This window comes from Gavia stellata, chromosome 3 (genome assembly GCF_030936135.1).
Source record: "Gavia stellata isolate bGavSte3 chromosome 3, bGavSte3.hap2, whole genome shotgun sequence".
NCBI lineage: Eukaryota > Metazoa > Chordata > Aves > Gaviiformes > Gaviidae > Gavia > Gavia stellata.
In genome coordinates, this window is record NC_082596.1 from 62,645,014 (window position 1) to 62,657,815 (window position 12,802).

The 12,802-nt window shown below is 36.8% G+C and overlaps 1 protein-coding gene across 1 annotated transcript; it reads left to right on the forward strand.

Annotated features, from left to right (window-relative positions):
* Positions 1–324: 324 nt before the first annotated feature.
* Positions 325–1,970, forward strand: SOCS6 (suppressor of cytokine signaling 6). Its single transcript, XM_009818670.2, has one exon. It carries the CDS (start codon positions 358–360, stop codon positions 1,960–1,962), a length of 1,605 nt encoding a protein of 534 aa, XP_009816972.1. The 5' UTR covers positions 325–357; the 3' UTR covers positions 1,963–1,970.
* Positions 1,971–12,802: the final 10,832 nt, after the last annotated feature.

Below are 12,802 nucleotides of genomic sequence, written 5' to 3' on the forward strand. Positions count from 1 at the left end.
AAAATAGCATGCTAAAAGCAGAAAAAAGTTGTGGAAATCTCCAAGGCAGATGTGGCAGATTCATTTTTTCAAGCTGATTGATTTTCAGATCAGCTGTCTATTTACTTTTATTTGATGCCCGTTACTTAAATATTGCAATTTCTGTTTTGTTTTGGAGAGGGGGGGGAAACCCTTATGGATAATTTTTATATTATTTCTTTTGTGAAGTTAATTGCTTTTTATTTGTTTCCAGGAAATGGCTCTTGAAGTTAAATGAGGCTGGATAAAACACATAAATGAAGCAGAAACTGCTCTGCATGTGTTAGGGCTATATCACCACAAGCACTGCTGATCAGCCGGACTTGGTAACTTGTCATAATGAAGAAAATTAGTCTTAAAACAATTCGCAAGTCCTTTAATTTAAATAAAAGTAAAGATGAAAGCGACTTTGTAGTGGTTCAACAGCCATCATTAAGTGAATTTGGAAAAGATGACTCCTTGTTTGGCAGCTGCTATGGTAAAGATTTGGCTAGCTGCGAAGTCAATAATGAAGATGAAAAAGGAGGCAAAAACAGATCAAAAAGTGAAAGCTTAATGGGTACGTTAAAAAGGAGGCTTTCAGCAAAACAAAAACAGAAAGGCAAAGGCAGCACACCATCTGTAAGCTCTGCAGATGATGACACTTTTTCGTCCTCATCTGCTCCAATAACCTTCAAAGACGTGCGAGCTCAAAGACCTCTGAGATCCACTTCCCTCCGTAATCACCATTACAGTCCAACTCCGTGGCCCCTTCGACCTACAAATTCAGAAGAGACTTGCATCAAAATGGAAGTGAAAGTCAAGGCCTTGGTCCATTCCTCTAATCCAAGCCCAGCACTGAATGGTGTTCGAAAGGACTTCCATGACTTGCAGTCAGACAACGTGTTCCAGGAACAAAACAATGCATTAAAAAATACGGAATCTCAGAATGGGGACTTGCATCTTCATATTGATGAACATGTGCCTGTAGTTATTGGATTAATGCCTCAGGACTACATTCAGTATACTGTGCCTTTAGATGAGGGAATGTATCCTTTGGAAGGATCACGTAGTTATTGTCTGGATAGTTCCTCACCCATGGAAGTTTCAACTGTTTCTTCTCAAGTGGGGGGAAATGCTTTCCACGAAGAAGAGAGCCAAGTGGATCAGGATGTAGTTGTTGCACCGGATATCTTTGTGGACCAGACAGTGAATGGTTTGTTGATTGGTACCACGGGAGTCATGTTACAAAGCCCAAGAGTTAATCACAGCGATGTCCCTCCACTCTCACCTTTGCTACCTCCAATGCAGAATAATCAAATCCAAAGGAACTTCAATGGATTGAATGGCACAGATGCCCACGTGGCTGAAAGTATGCGCTGCCATTTGAATTTTGATCCTAACAGTGCCCCTGGAGTTGGAAGAGTTTATGATTCTGTACAGAACAGCGGTCCTATGGTTGTGACAAGTCTCACAGAAGAACTGAAAAAACTTGCAAAACAAGGATGGTACTGGGGCCCCATTACACGTTGGGAAGCAGAGGGAAAATTAGCTAATGTGCCTGATGGCTCGTTTCTCGTTCGAGATAGTTCTGATGATCGTTATCTTTTAAGTTTGAGTTTTCGTTCCCATGGGAAAACTCTTCACACTAGAATCGAACACTCAAATGGTAGGTTTAGCTTTTATGAACAACCAGATGTGGAGGGACATACATCTATAGTTGACTTAATTGAACATTCAATCAGGGACTCTGAAAATGGAGCTTTCTGCTATTCAAGATCCCGACTGCCTGGATCTGCAACTTACCCAGTGAGACTGACAAATCCAGTATCTCGGTTTATGCAGGTGCGTTCTTTACAATACCTGTGTCGTTTTGTAATACGTCAGTACACCAGAATAGACCTGATTCAGAAACTGCCTTTGCCAAACAAAATGAAGGATTATTTACAGGAAAAGCACTACTGAAAGCTTATGGGAATCTTGCATCTTGCACTTTGGGAACCACAACAACAAAAAGAGATTGAATTACAGTTTACAGACTTTCATTATTATCAAAATCTTTTGCTGCCATAAAAATATTTCATTTTTGTGTGTAAAAGAAAAGTAATGCATTTGGATTTATGTTTGTTTTGGGGGGTTTTGTGTATTTTGGGGGGCTTTTTTTTTTTGAAAGGATGATCTCAAGTTTATTTTTTAGAAGTGTGAAATAGCTATCTTTCATCAATGTGCAGATTAATCACAATGTGAATGATCAAATTCTCCTTAATTTCCCCCAAGTCCTTTGCTGCTATCCACTGTGATTTTTATGCATTGAAAGCACATTTCATGTGTATTCAACCATAAGTAAAAGTCAAATGAAACATGTTGAATGGGATTTTTTTTTCCTTTAAAATAGCCTGCTTAAAAAAAAATGATCGTGGATAAAAAACATATTGGTATTCTAAATTACAAAATTTACATCTATGTTAAAAACAGTTTCCTAGTATCTTAATTATAAATTTCTACAGAGATATGCCCTAATGTAGAACTTATAGACAGAGCTGTGTGATAAGAACATGGTTATGCAGCATATCTTTGGGAAAAAACCACCTTTCTCCTAAGCCTTCTATTATCTATTGTACACTATTTTGTGTTTGAGAAGGTTGGTTCAGCTTTCTTCTTGTCTCAGTATTTGTTCTTCTAAAAAATGGCCTTTAAAAAAATGTCTGTGAAAGTCGATGTGTAGTACCTATAAGGAAATGGCGGTATTGGGGCCTTGTCAAATATTACCTTTTAAAATCTTGCCATCAGTTAAATAAATGAACACCTACCAGGTCCCCTCTTCCTGTCCTTTTCCCTCCTACCTTCTCTTGGGGGGCAGAGGGGTGGTGGAATTCCCTGGATTTGTAGGAAGATTCTAGGAATTGTTATTATGGGAACATAAATTGATAAGCCATTTTAGGGATGGGTTAAAACTTCTGATAGGATTATTTCTACAGTATATATTCAAACTACTTGAAATTCTATAATTTTCTGCATTTTTTCACTTCAGAAGTGTGGTAATACACTAATGTCCTTTGGATTGTTTTCCCCTTTTGTGGATATCCTTTGGGGAAGAAGGAACAGGACTGGTAACATTTTGGATGGAAGATGCTTAAAATGCATCTCTAAAGCTCTGTTCTCGTAGCCTTTGAAATTTATGGGGAAAAGAGATTTGGACATACACTGACTCCAGAAGATGTTTCAGTTTACTGTCATGAAATATGTTTTAACATATGAAATATTGAATCAATTAAGTAAATGTTTATGGTATCTGTCAAAGATTCTGGCATTTGAAAAGCGTACAGTTATTCTAACCTTCTGTAGGGAAAAAAGACTTTCAGTGGGGAGTACAGGTTCTACACTGTAATATTTTTGTCATGCAAGGTTAATCCATGGCATTTTCCTGTTTTGTTTCAGTTTTTTTTTTTCCCCCCCATGATTCTATATGAGTTACTTGTTAAAGGGGTCATGGCTGGCTTGGGAGGGAGGCTTGCTTTGCCTGCCTCTGCCCCTGTGTTTTGTATTTTAAAATGTCATCTTCCCCATCTCTGGTAGGAGTTGCTAGTCAGTAAACGTCAGCTTAGAAAAGGCTGTTCATCTTTGATACAGCTTTCTTGTCTAGGTCATTTTCTTCTTGTTTAATCTAGCCTTTTGTCCCCTGAAATGAGTCTTTAGTAATGAATACAGTATTGCTGCAAGGTGGTGCAATAGCACTACATCTTGGGTTGCCTGAATTGATAGACTAAATTTATATTTTTTTAATTTATTTTTTGACCATAATGTTTAACTAAAAAATAAAAAAAAAAGAAAAATGTAGATAAAGGCTGCCTTTGGTTTTAAGGGAGGGAAAATAAGTATTTCTTCTTTAGTCTGATAAAGTTTTAAACTTAAAAAAAAAATCTAGAGCAGTCTATATGCGTAATTTGGTGGCTCTGCCATTGAGATACACGTATGCAAGTGTGAATTCTGTTTTCTTTTTTTCCTCTACTGACTTCCCCCCAATCCCCTCCCTCCGAATCAGGATCACTAACTTTATTCAAAAAGGCACAATAACCTATTGTATGGTACAGTGTTCTGATTCTGTCTGTTGCGAGGAAGAAGAAAATAATTTTTATGGATTTCAGACTCATACTTTTGGAAGAAAACCTCTGGCATTTTTTTCACTTGAAAAATTCTTTCCCCGTACAAGCTATAGAGCCTATGCATTCTACAGAATCTTTGAAAGATTATAGTATATTAAATATTTTCTTTGCCATTTAATACCACTATTGAATGCATTAAACATATGTTTATACTATGCCACATGCATTAATTTAGCAGTCATTGCATTGAAACTTAAATAGTTGAAGCTATAATATCCTGGTTTTATTGCTGAATTGAAAAATGTGCAAGAACACACATGCTAAATTTCTTGCCCATGCCTTTATAAATTTCAGTTTGTTCACTCATATGTGTTGATGCTTTTTTTTTTTTTTTAAAACTTCGGTTCAGCTATCCAATTTTTGAAATGCCTTCCTTGCTGTGTTCTTCGTCTGCGAACTTAATCAGTCAAGTTAACTTTGTCATCCACACCCTCCCTCCCCCCAAAGCTTCCACAAAAGGAACACTATAAAGTGGTTGAGACCTAGGATGTGAGAACCATATAGCACTTTGTTTCTAAATAAAAATGGTGGTGGTATTTCTACTAAGTTCAAAATACTTGAAATCATTAGTAAGTAGACACAAATACTTATTTTCACAGGTTTCATTAATCAAGAACCTTGCAGTATTTTTTCATGCTGAGGTAACTGGCCAGCCAGCAGAAGGAACCCAGAAAAATTGCTTTGAAAACATTAAAGATACTTACAATTTCTTATAATTAAAGATTAACATAAAAGAAACACAGTAACATTTAGTTATAAGGCAATTTAGAAGTACTCAGAGTAACCACAAAAATTTTGTTGACTTCTGCTTCATGTAAATTAGAGGAACAAAGTGTCCTTGAGGAATAAAAGGAAAATGATTGAGGATATTTTGGGGACCTTTGGAAGTAGATACACTAGGAATAAAAGCTAACTGACTATGATCGTTATAGAGTAGAAATATGGCTTATTCAGCGTAATAGTTTAAGGGTTCAAAAGGTATGCCTTTCATGCAATTGAATTGTGGAAGAATGTTTTTGAAAATGAAACTTTGAAATAAAACTCCTTTTTTGAGCATCTGAAATGATTGGCGTTATTGATAACATTGTCTGTTTTACCAATTAGAAGAGTAAAACAACACCTTGTATTTGGAAATAGAAAAATAAATTTGCACAATTTCCTCTGTGGAGGTTTTTTTTATAAGACAGTGTTATAAACAACTAAAAGTGATAAAAGTGATTTGTATTCTTTGATCTATTTGAAGGATATAGCACTTATCCTGCTATTGACATAGTGAATGCTATCTTTTTATCAAAATTTTTTTCTGCTAGAAGGATCAGAAATGCAATTATTAATTAAACTCTTTGTTCTCAGATGAGCTGACTTTACATTTTGTTAAAGCCAATTTCTTTCTGTGACTATTGACTGCTGGGCTAAGTGAAATCTGTGCAGTTTTTGTTTTGATGCATTTCATCTATGTGAATACTGGAATTATAAATTCAAAACACCATACCAGCAATATATGGGCTATGATTCTGATGAGAAGTATTTCTCTGTTACTGAACTCCCAAATTCTGAGCTAAGCTATGGATAAATTAAACGATTGCCGATTTAATTTCTTAAAATCTTTTTATGACTGCAAAGAATAAAAATTGCAAGCATTCTTTATAAATAAAAAATGGGCTATATGATAGTTCATAATAAGGGAAATATGTCGTTGTATCTGGACAGTGTTCTAAATTCTACACAGATAATGAAAAACTCTTAAAGAATTTTGTATGAATACATGTTGGGTTAAAGAATTTTTATAGTGATGATGGAGTGCCATGAAGTTAATACTTGCAATCCAGATGGCTGTAGTTTACACTTTTCTCTGTTTCAGACCTGGTGTGCACTATTTGTACTAAGCACGCCACAGAGTGAATTATCCAAAGTCCATTGATTTTAATGTGTTTTGGTTTGTAAACGAAATTATAGTAATTTCTTGCACATTTTTGAAAAATAATTGTATAAGGATTTATGTATCTGCTTCTGGATACAGTGTGTAAATAAAAATTTCATTCACAAAAAGATTTGTGGAGTGTTCTATACCTTAATGACATTAAACAAAAAAAAAAAGACTAAAATTTGGGCATCTGACTTAAACATTTACATTTTAATGGTTACAGTTTAAACTGTTATATATATATATATTTTTTTTTACCCCTGCTAGTTGACTTTTCAAAACATTTCTGTATACCATTTATATTAATTCCTACTTTTCAAAGCACGAAGAAAAATTGCCGGAAGGTAACTAGAATATAATTTTTAAAAGGTCTGCGTGCATACTGTAAGTTAACTTTTTGTTGTTTTCTTCCTTAAAAAAATTACAGAATTCGTAACAAAAGTCTCCATTTCAAACGTAATATACCATCTCTTGGCTTTCAAGGAAGCAAATTGTTCTTGCTTGGTTCCAAAGTAAAAAATTATATATGGTGTTGATCTTCATATATTCACTTGATGCTTTAAAAAGGGAGTGGCATTTTAAACGCTAGGAAATCACATGAATAAACCAGGAGTTCAAGGGTAAACAATTTCTATCTTACAAAAGATACACACAATTGTTCATGTGTTTTCATGTAGTTGTGACTTAAAGACTCACTACTCAGATTCAAGAAAACACCACGTCCTCCTTAGGTCTTGGTTATAACTGTTTGGTTTGGTTTTGTTTTTTTTTTTTTAAACGAACAAAAAACCTAATCTCGGTAGTGAGTAATCATTGTTCATATTGTCCACAGCTGATAGGTACTTTTTTATGTATTCTGTAACTTAATTCCTAAAACAGTAACCAGAAATAATTTAGAGTTTTTGCCATTTAAGAGAAAGCTGCCTTCTACTTCGTACTGCTGGGGCTAGTATTGCACGGCTAGCATGGTATGTGGTTTGCAGGGGATCTTGGTGGGTTTTTGTTGTTAAGTCTGCATGATGCTCTTCTCTACATTCATCCTTTTCACTGCAGGAATATTTGGTGAGAAATAAACTTATCCTCAAATGTTTTGTTGGTAAGTGGTGAAAGGTGAGTAAGAGGTAATTTTATAGCCGCCTAGCATGATCCAGGCAGGACTGAAATGTTTATAGTCAAGATGCCTGTAATCCTGATTATTTCTGCCTGACATTCAGTTAGCTTCATAGCTGTGAGAGTGGAAGAGAAATGCTAAGATGCTGCCAGATACAGAAAGCTTGCTGTACATCTGATAACGTAACCCTCGTACCAAGACACAAAGGCAGGGCTTGGGGGTAGGGGGGTGAATTAAGTGACAGAATCATAGCATACCAGGTTGTAAGGGACCTCAAGGATGATCTGGTCCAACCTTTCTTGGCAAAAGCACAGTCTAGACAATGTGGCCCAGCACCCTGTCCAGCTGAATCTTAAGTGTCGAATGTTGGAGAATCCATCTGGGGAGATTATTCCAATGGCTGATTGTTATTGTGAAAAATTTTCCTCTTCTCTCCAGACCGAATCTCCCCAGGTGTAACTTGTACCCATTACCCCTCATCTTTTCATTGTGACTCCTTGTAAAAAGGGAGTCACCATCTTTGTCGCCACCCTTTAAATACTAGAACATGGTGATAAGGTCTCCCCTAAGCCTTCTTTTCTCAAGGCTGAACAAAGCCAGTTCCCTCCGCTTTTCCTCATACGGCAGGCTTCCCTGTCTTTGGATCATCTTTGTGGCCCTTCTCTGGACCCTCTCCAGCCTGTCCACATCTTTTTTGTATAGCGGGGACAAAAACTGAACACAGTGTTCCAGGTGTGGCCTGACAAGCGCTGAGTAGAGTGGAGTACTGACTTCTTTATCTCTGCTGGTGATGCTGTTGTTGATGCAACCCAGCATCCTGTTGGCTTTCTTTGCCGCAGCAGCACACTGTTCACTCATATTGAGCTTGTTGTCCACCAGCACCCCCAGGTCCCTTTCCACAGAGCTGCTCCCCAGCCAGGTAGATCCCAGCCTGTGCTGCACTCCTGCATTATGTTTTCCCAGGTGCAAGACCTTACACTTGTCCTTGTTGAACTTAAAGTCATCCTCTGCAATTAAGAGAAGACTTCAAAGATTACAAACCTGTAAGATCTAGTAGAAATCCTTAATATTTAGGAAACAATGTTGGATCACTTCCCTCCAGCACATGCAATTTGCTTACAGTCTCTGCTTTTCTGTTTTTTCCTTTTCAAAGGCTAAGGTTCAACCAAGTGTTTTAGTATCCCTTGTGACATTAGTATGCACATCTTTGACTTTTCTGGTAAGGTAATACCTACTGTGTCCTGTCAAAGCCACATAAAGTAGGAATAGGTTATTGTAGGGAGTGGAGGCAATGGTTATTTGCTTGTTTTTGAGGAATAACTCAGAAATAGGTGTTCTGTCTCCCAAGCCGTGAGTCTGCAACTCTCCCAGGCCAGCTTGCCATATGCTCTCAGTAGACTACTGAATCTCTTTAAGTGTGATCTTTGAAGATAGTGCTGCTGAGGGTTGGGGTAGGCAGAGCACCAGCCCTTCTGAAACAGGCTTAAAAAAGAAAGGAATGTTTCCTTGCATAGAATGAGGAAGGAAAGATAAATGAGAGGTATTTCACTTTCAGTGGATGAGACTCAGTAAGTTTGGATGCACACGGAGGAAGGATGCGTGACGGAGTCTGGACCGCTCCTGACACTGACAGCTCAAGTGCCATTTGGGTAATTACGTGTTGTGGAGGGAAGAGTCAACATTCCATGAAATGAAGAGGAGTGTAGCAAAGGTAACGCAAGCTTTCTAAAACTTCGGAGCAAAGGTGTTCGACGTTAAATATGTGTTATGTCTTCATGTGTTCTTCAAAATGTCTCATTTTCTTAACTTTCATTTGCAAAACTCATTAGCTGCAGTTCCAGCTTTCTGCAATGGAGCGTCGTGTTCATCTCAGCTGAGCCTGCTGCAGTAAGAAGGGCAGATTTTTAAAAGCACTCCCTGTTGGTTCCAGGTATTCAAATAGAAAATATTGCTTAAATAGTTGGAGGAAGTAATTAAAATGTATTTTCCAGAATTCTTCATGAAATAGCTAAGGCAGCTATCATCATGTGATCAACATCGTATCTATTTCTTAATGACACGTGTTGTCTTTTCAGTTACACACCTTTCAATGAAGAAAGGAAAAAATGCCTCTTGAGTTTCTCAGACTGTCACTGGATGTTTCTGTGTTTGACCATGTCATGTCAGCCAAGAGGGTATCTGGGATAAAGAGGTTTTTGGCAGCATTGCTTTCCCACAGCTCGTGTTCAACATGCCAGCTCTGCCCCAGCCCTCTGCTTCCATCAGGAGACAGCAGCTGTCTTGTTCAGTTTCTAATTGGAATTCATTTGGATTGTCAAAAAGTTTTCTGTGTCCACTGCTACAAACACAGGTTTCCACTGAAAAGCATACTTTATATTTTCTTTCAGAACACCTTTCTTCCATGGTTGTCTGCCTTCTATCACTCTGAGAAGAAAATAAATGACCTTGTGAATGTTCTAACCTTCCTCAAACCTGATCTTGTCTGAAGTGAAACTGTTTCTGGTTTAAACAGTCCCATTTCGAGCTAATGGAAAAGTTACCCGAACTGTATTGTGTGAGCAGTGTTTTCAGTCAGTCTTACGATGCTGCAACCTCTAAAAGTCTCAGCTTCAAGACTTTATTGTGCAACAACTTCTAAGATACTCTGTAGTTCTCAGGAGTGTAGAGTAAAGTTTGGAAAATATTTAGATTGGAAAAATCAAAAGTCTGTGAAATTCATCCCATCATCTTTTTATATATATTTTTAACTTCTGCATGGGAACACCAAAGGGTGGGGACACCGCCTGTTGAGGCGGTGTACTTTGTCATGATGAAAACTTCAGCTTAGCTCTGCTGAATGGAGAAGGTGTTAGGGAAATTCCCAAATCCCAGACAAAAGAATGTAACTCCTGTTGTTCCTGAAAATGAAAGAGGGGTTGGTTTGCAGCATAGGTGGCACGGCAAGTGTCACTCCTGGTGTGATTTTTGCCTGTGTTGAGAGAGTCCACAGGCAATACGACCTTTCATACGTGAGTTCCTTTTTAGCTTCTGACTTCTTTTTCACATCTTGGTGCTAATGATAGTATGCTGCTGGTTGGCAATGTTCTGAGAAACTCCTGTCTTTCTAGGCTGTATTGAAGGTGAAAGATACTGAAGTGCAGGTCCATGGCAGACTTGCTCCTTTTTGTCACTCATCTGTGACAATCAATGACCAATTTCAAGTTTTCTAACTTCCTCCTATGTTTTCTTTCTCTTCACTTACCTTTTCAGTTTCAGTGGATGAATCCAAAGCAATGAAATGATAGAAGGATGGAAATTGTTACTATCACTGTATTTTCAGTGGAAAATTTTTTGGTCTGACTACAGGCTGTTACTTGAAATTTAATATTGACATCGTTAACGTCTTCACACCAGTTAGATGTTAGGAAGCATTCATCAAAGAATCATTTTAGTTGGGAGCTAATTAACTACTTGAGTAGCTTAATATAATGCTGAAAGTGAAGATAACCTCACCATCATTTTTTGGTACTTAATTTACTGTATATCCAAGTTTCTTATGAAGATAATTGAATACTTAGAATGCAAGTCATAGCATCTCATAATTAGATCATTACCTTTTCTCCAATTAACAGTGGTATTTGGGAAAAAATTATTTAAATTCTGTTTTTCTTCAACCTGTTAATTTCGGCAAACGTTTCCTTACATGTAAAAAAAAAAATATATATTTTTGGCACTGTCACATCTTCAAGTGAACATTGTCCTCAGTAAATTTTCAAGTATAATTGATTTAAAATGGAATCCTAGAACAGACAGTTTCCTATGGATAGTCAAGGAGCAGAATGTTAGACTGAAAGACTTTTGTTTCAGAAATAGTAATTGCCATCATAACCATTAAAGACTACTTTCTGCCTCTAAAAAGCCAATAATATATGAATTTAGTATATTGCTGTATTCTAATATAATAAAAAGGCTTTCCAACTGTAATGTGATACAAGAACTAAATATTACTTTCACTGGCATTGTCCTACTGAAATGCTGAGACATCAGGTGGAAACTTCGTAACATCATGGCCAATGTCATAGTTCAATGACAAAAAAAAGCCTGTCTTAAGAAAATCCCTGTCTCTAGCTACCCCAAGATCCCAAATACTTCCTTTTATACATGAACATCATGCACAACTGAATGTAAAAGGTTTATGAAAGAACTGCAACAAAATAATCAGCACTTAAGGTTTATTCAAGTATGGCTAATCCAGTTAAGAGTTCAATGGCATATATTATGTACTAATAAATCAGTGCTCAAGATAAAAAGTTATTCTAGGGCATAATTTTTTAATACACAAACAAATGATGCTGTCATCTAAAAGTGGCATATTATGAAAATATAAAAATAATTTTTAAGGAATTTGAGTTTCAGGTAACTTTTCAGTGAATTAGTTATCCCTCCAAAAAGCAATGAGAATCTTACTCAAAAAAAAGACTGACTTTTAGGTAAGTTATGGCTCCTAGTTAATACCCAAATTATTTGTTTACTTTATATGAATCTAATTCTATCAGATTTAAAATTGTGGTGGGGACTAAGAGGTTTTTTTGTGGGAGTGGGGGTTGAGTTTTTTCCAATGTTGTCAGCTCTGCTGCTTCAGAAATGTGAAAGTTACATTTTACACAGGCTCAGTTTGGAAACAGGTTTGTTAGGTAGAGATTTGCTTTTTTAAAATTTTAGGTAGTGTATTCAGTCATTGGAACAATATTGTGCTTGTAAAACTGTCAATATTTTGTAGTATAGGATATGTGATGTACAATGCAATGCAAGGGAACAAAATAGTTACGAAAATAATAGCTCTGAGCTCCTAGAAGAAAAACTTGAAGAAATGGCTTTAGAATTCGCCTTTAAAGAAGAGTTTATATTGTTATGTATTTTTGTTTTCTGTCATAAAATATAGTTTTTAAATGTAAGGAAATCTACTTGAAGAGTAACAAGGTTTAAAAAATCATGATTTTTCTTTTAAAAACCCAATAATTATGCCTTATGGCATTGACACTTCTTCACATGCATACCTACCTCGGAATATATGAGTGCGTGGTGGTGGCAGTTCTCTTCAGCACTGTAACTCTTAGTTCTGACACTTCTCCCCCCACATGCTTTACCCAGCCTGATCATTTACAACTCGGTATCTCCCAAAGCTTTAATCAGTCATTTTGGTGTCATTTTCCCCAGCTGCCCTCGCAGCATCGCCAACATGCTTGCTGTATGGGATATTTGTATTAAAACCTGCAGTGTGACTTAAAGGTATACTCTATCCTTTCGTATTGGAGAGAGGGAGGAAATAACAATGTGAACGTCATTCAGTTGGCTGGTGGTGTATGTGCCATCAGCTGCATCAGGATTCATACAGCCCTGTGAAGGGGCCCCGTGCAAGTCCTCGAGCTTGAATCTTTGTCTGGTTTCAGCAATGTGGTGATGATTGTTGCTTGACAACTTGAAGGAAGTTATCCTAAAGTTAAAGTAGATAAAGTATTTGTTTCTAGAAGTCTCTGTAAAAATCTTCCACATATGTATTAGTGCCTAAGGCTTTTCATGATTTAAGACAGGCGTTCTCAAGAGTTGTCATAACAAGAATAAGAATAA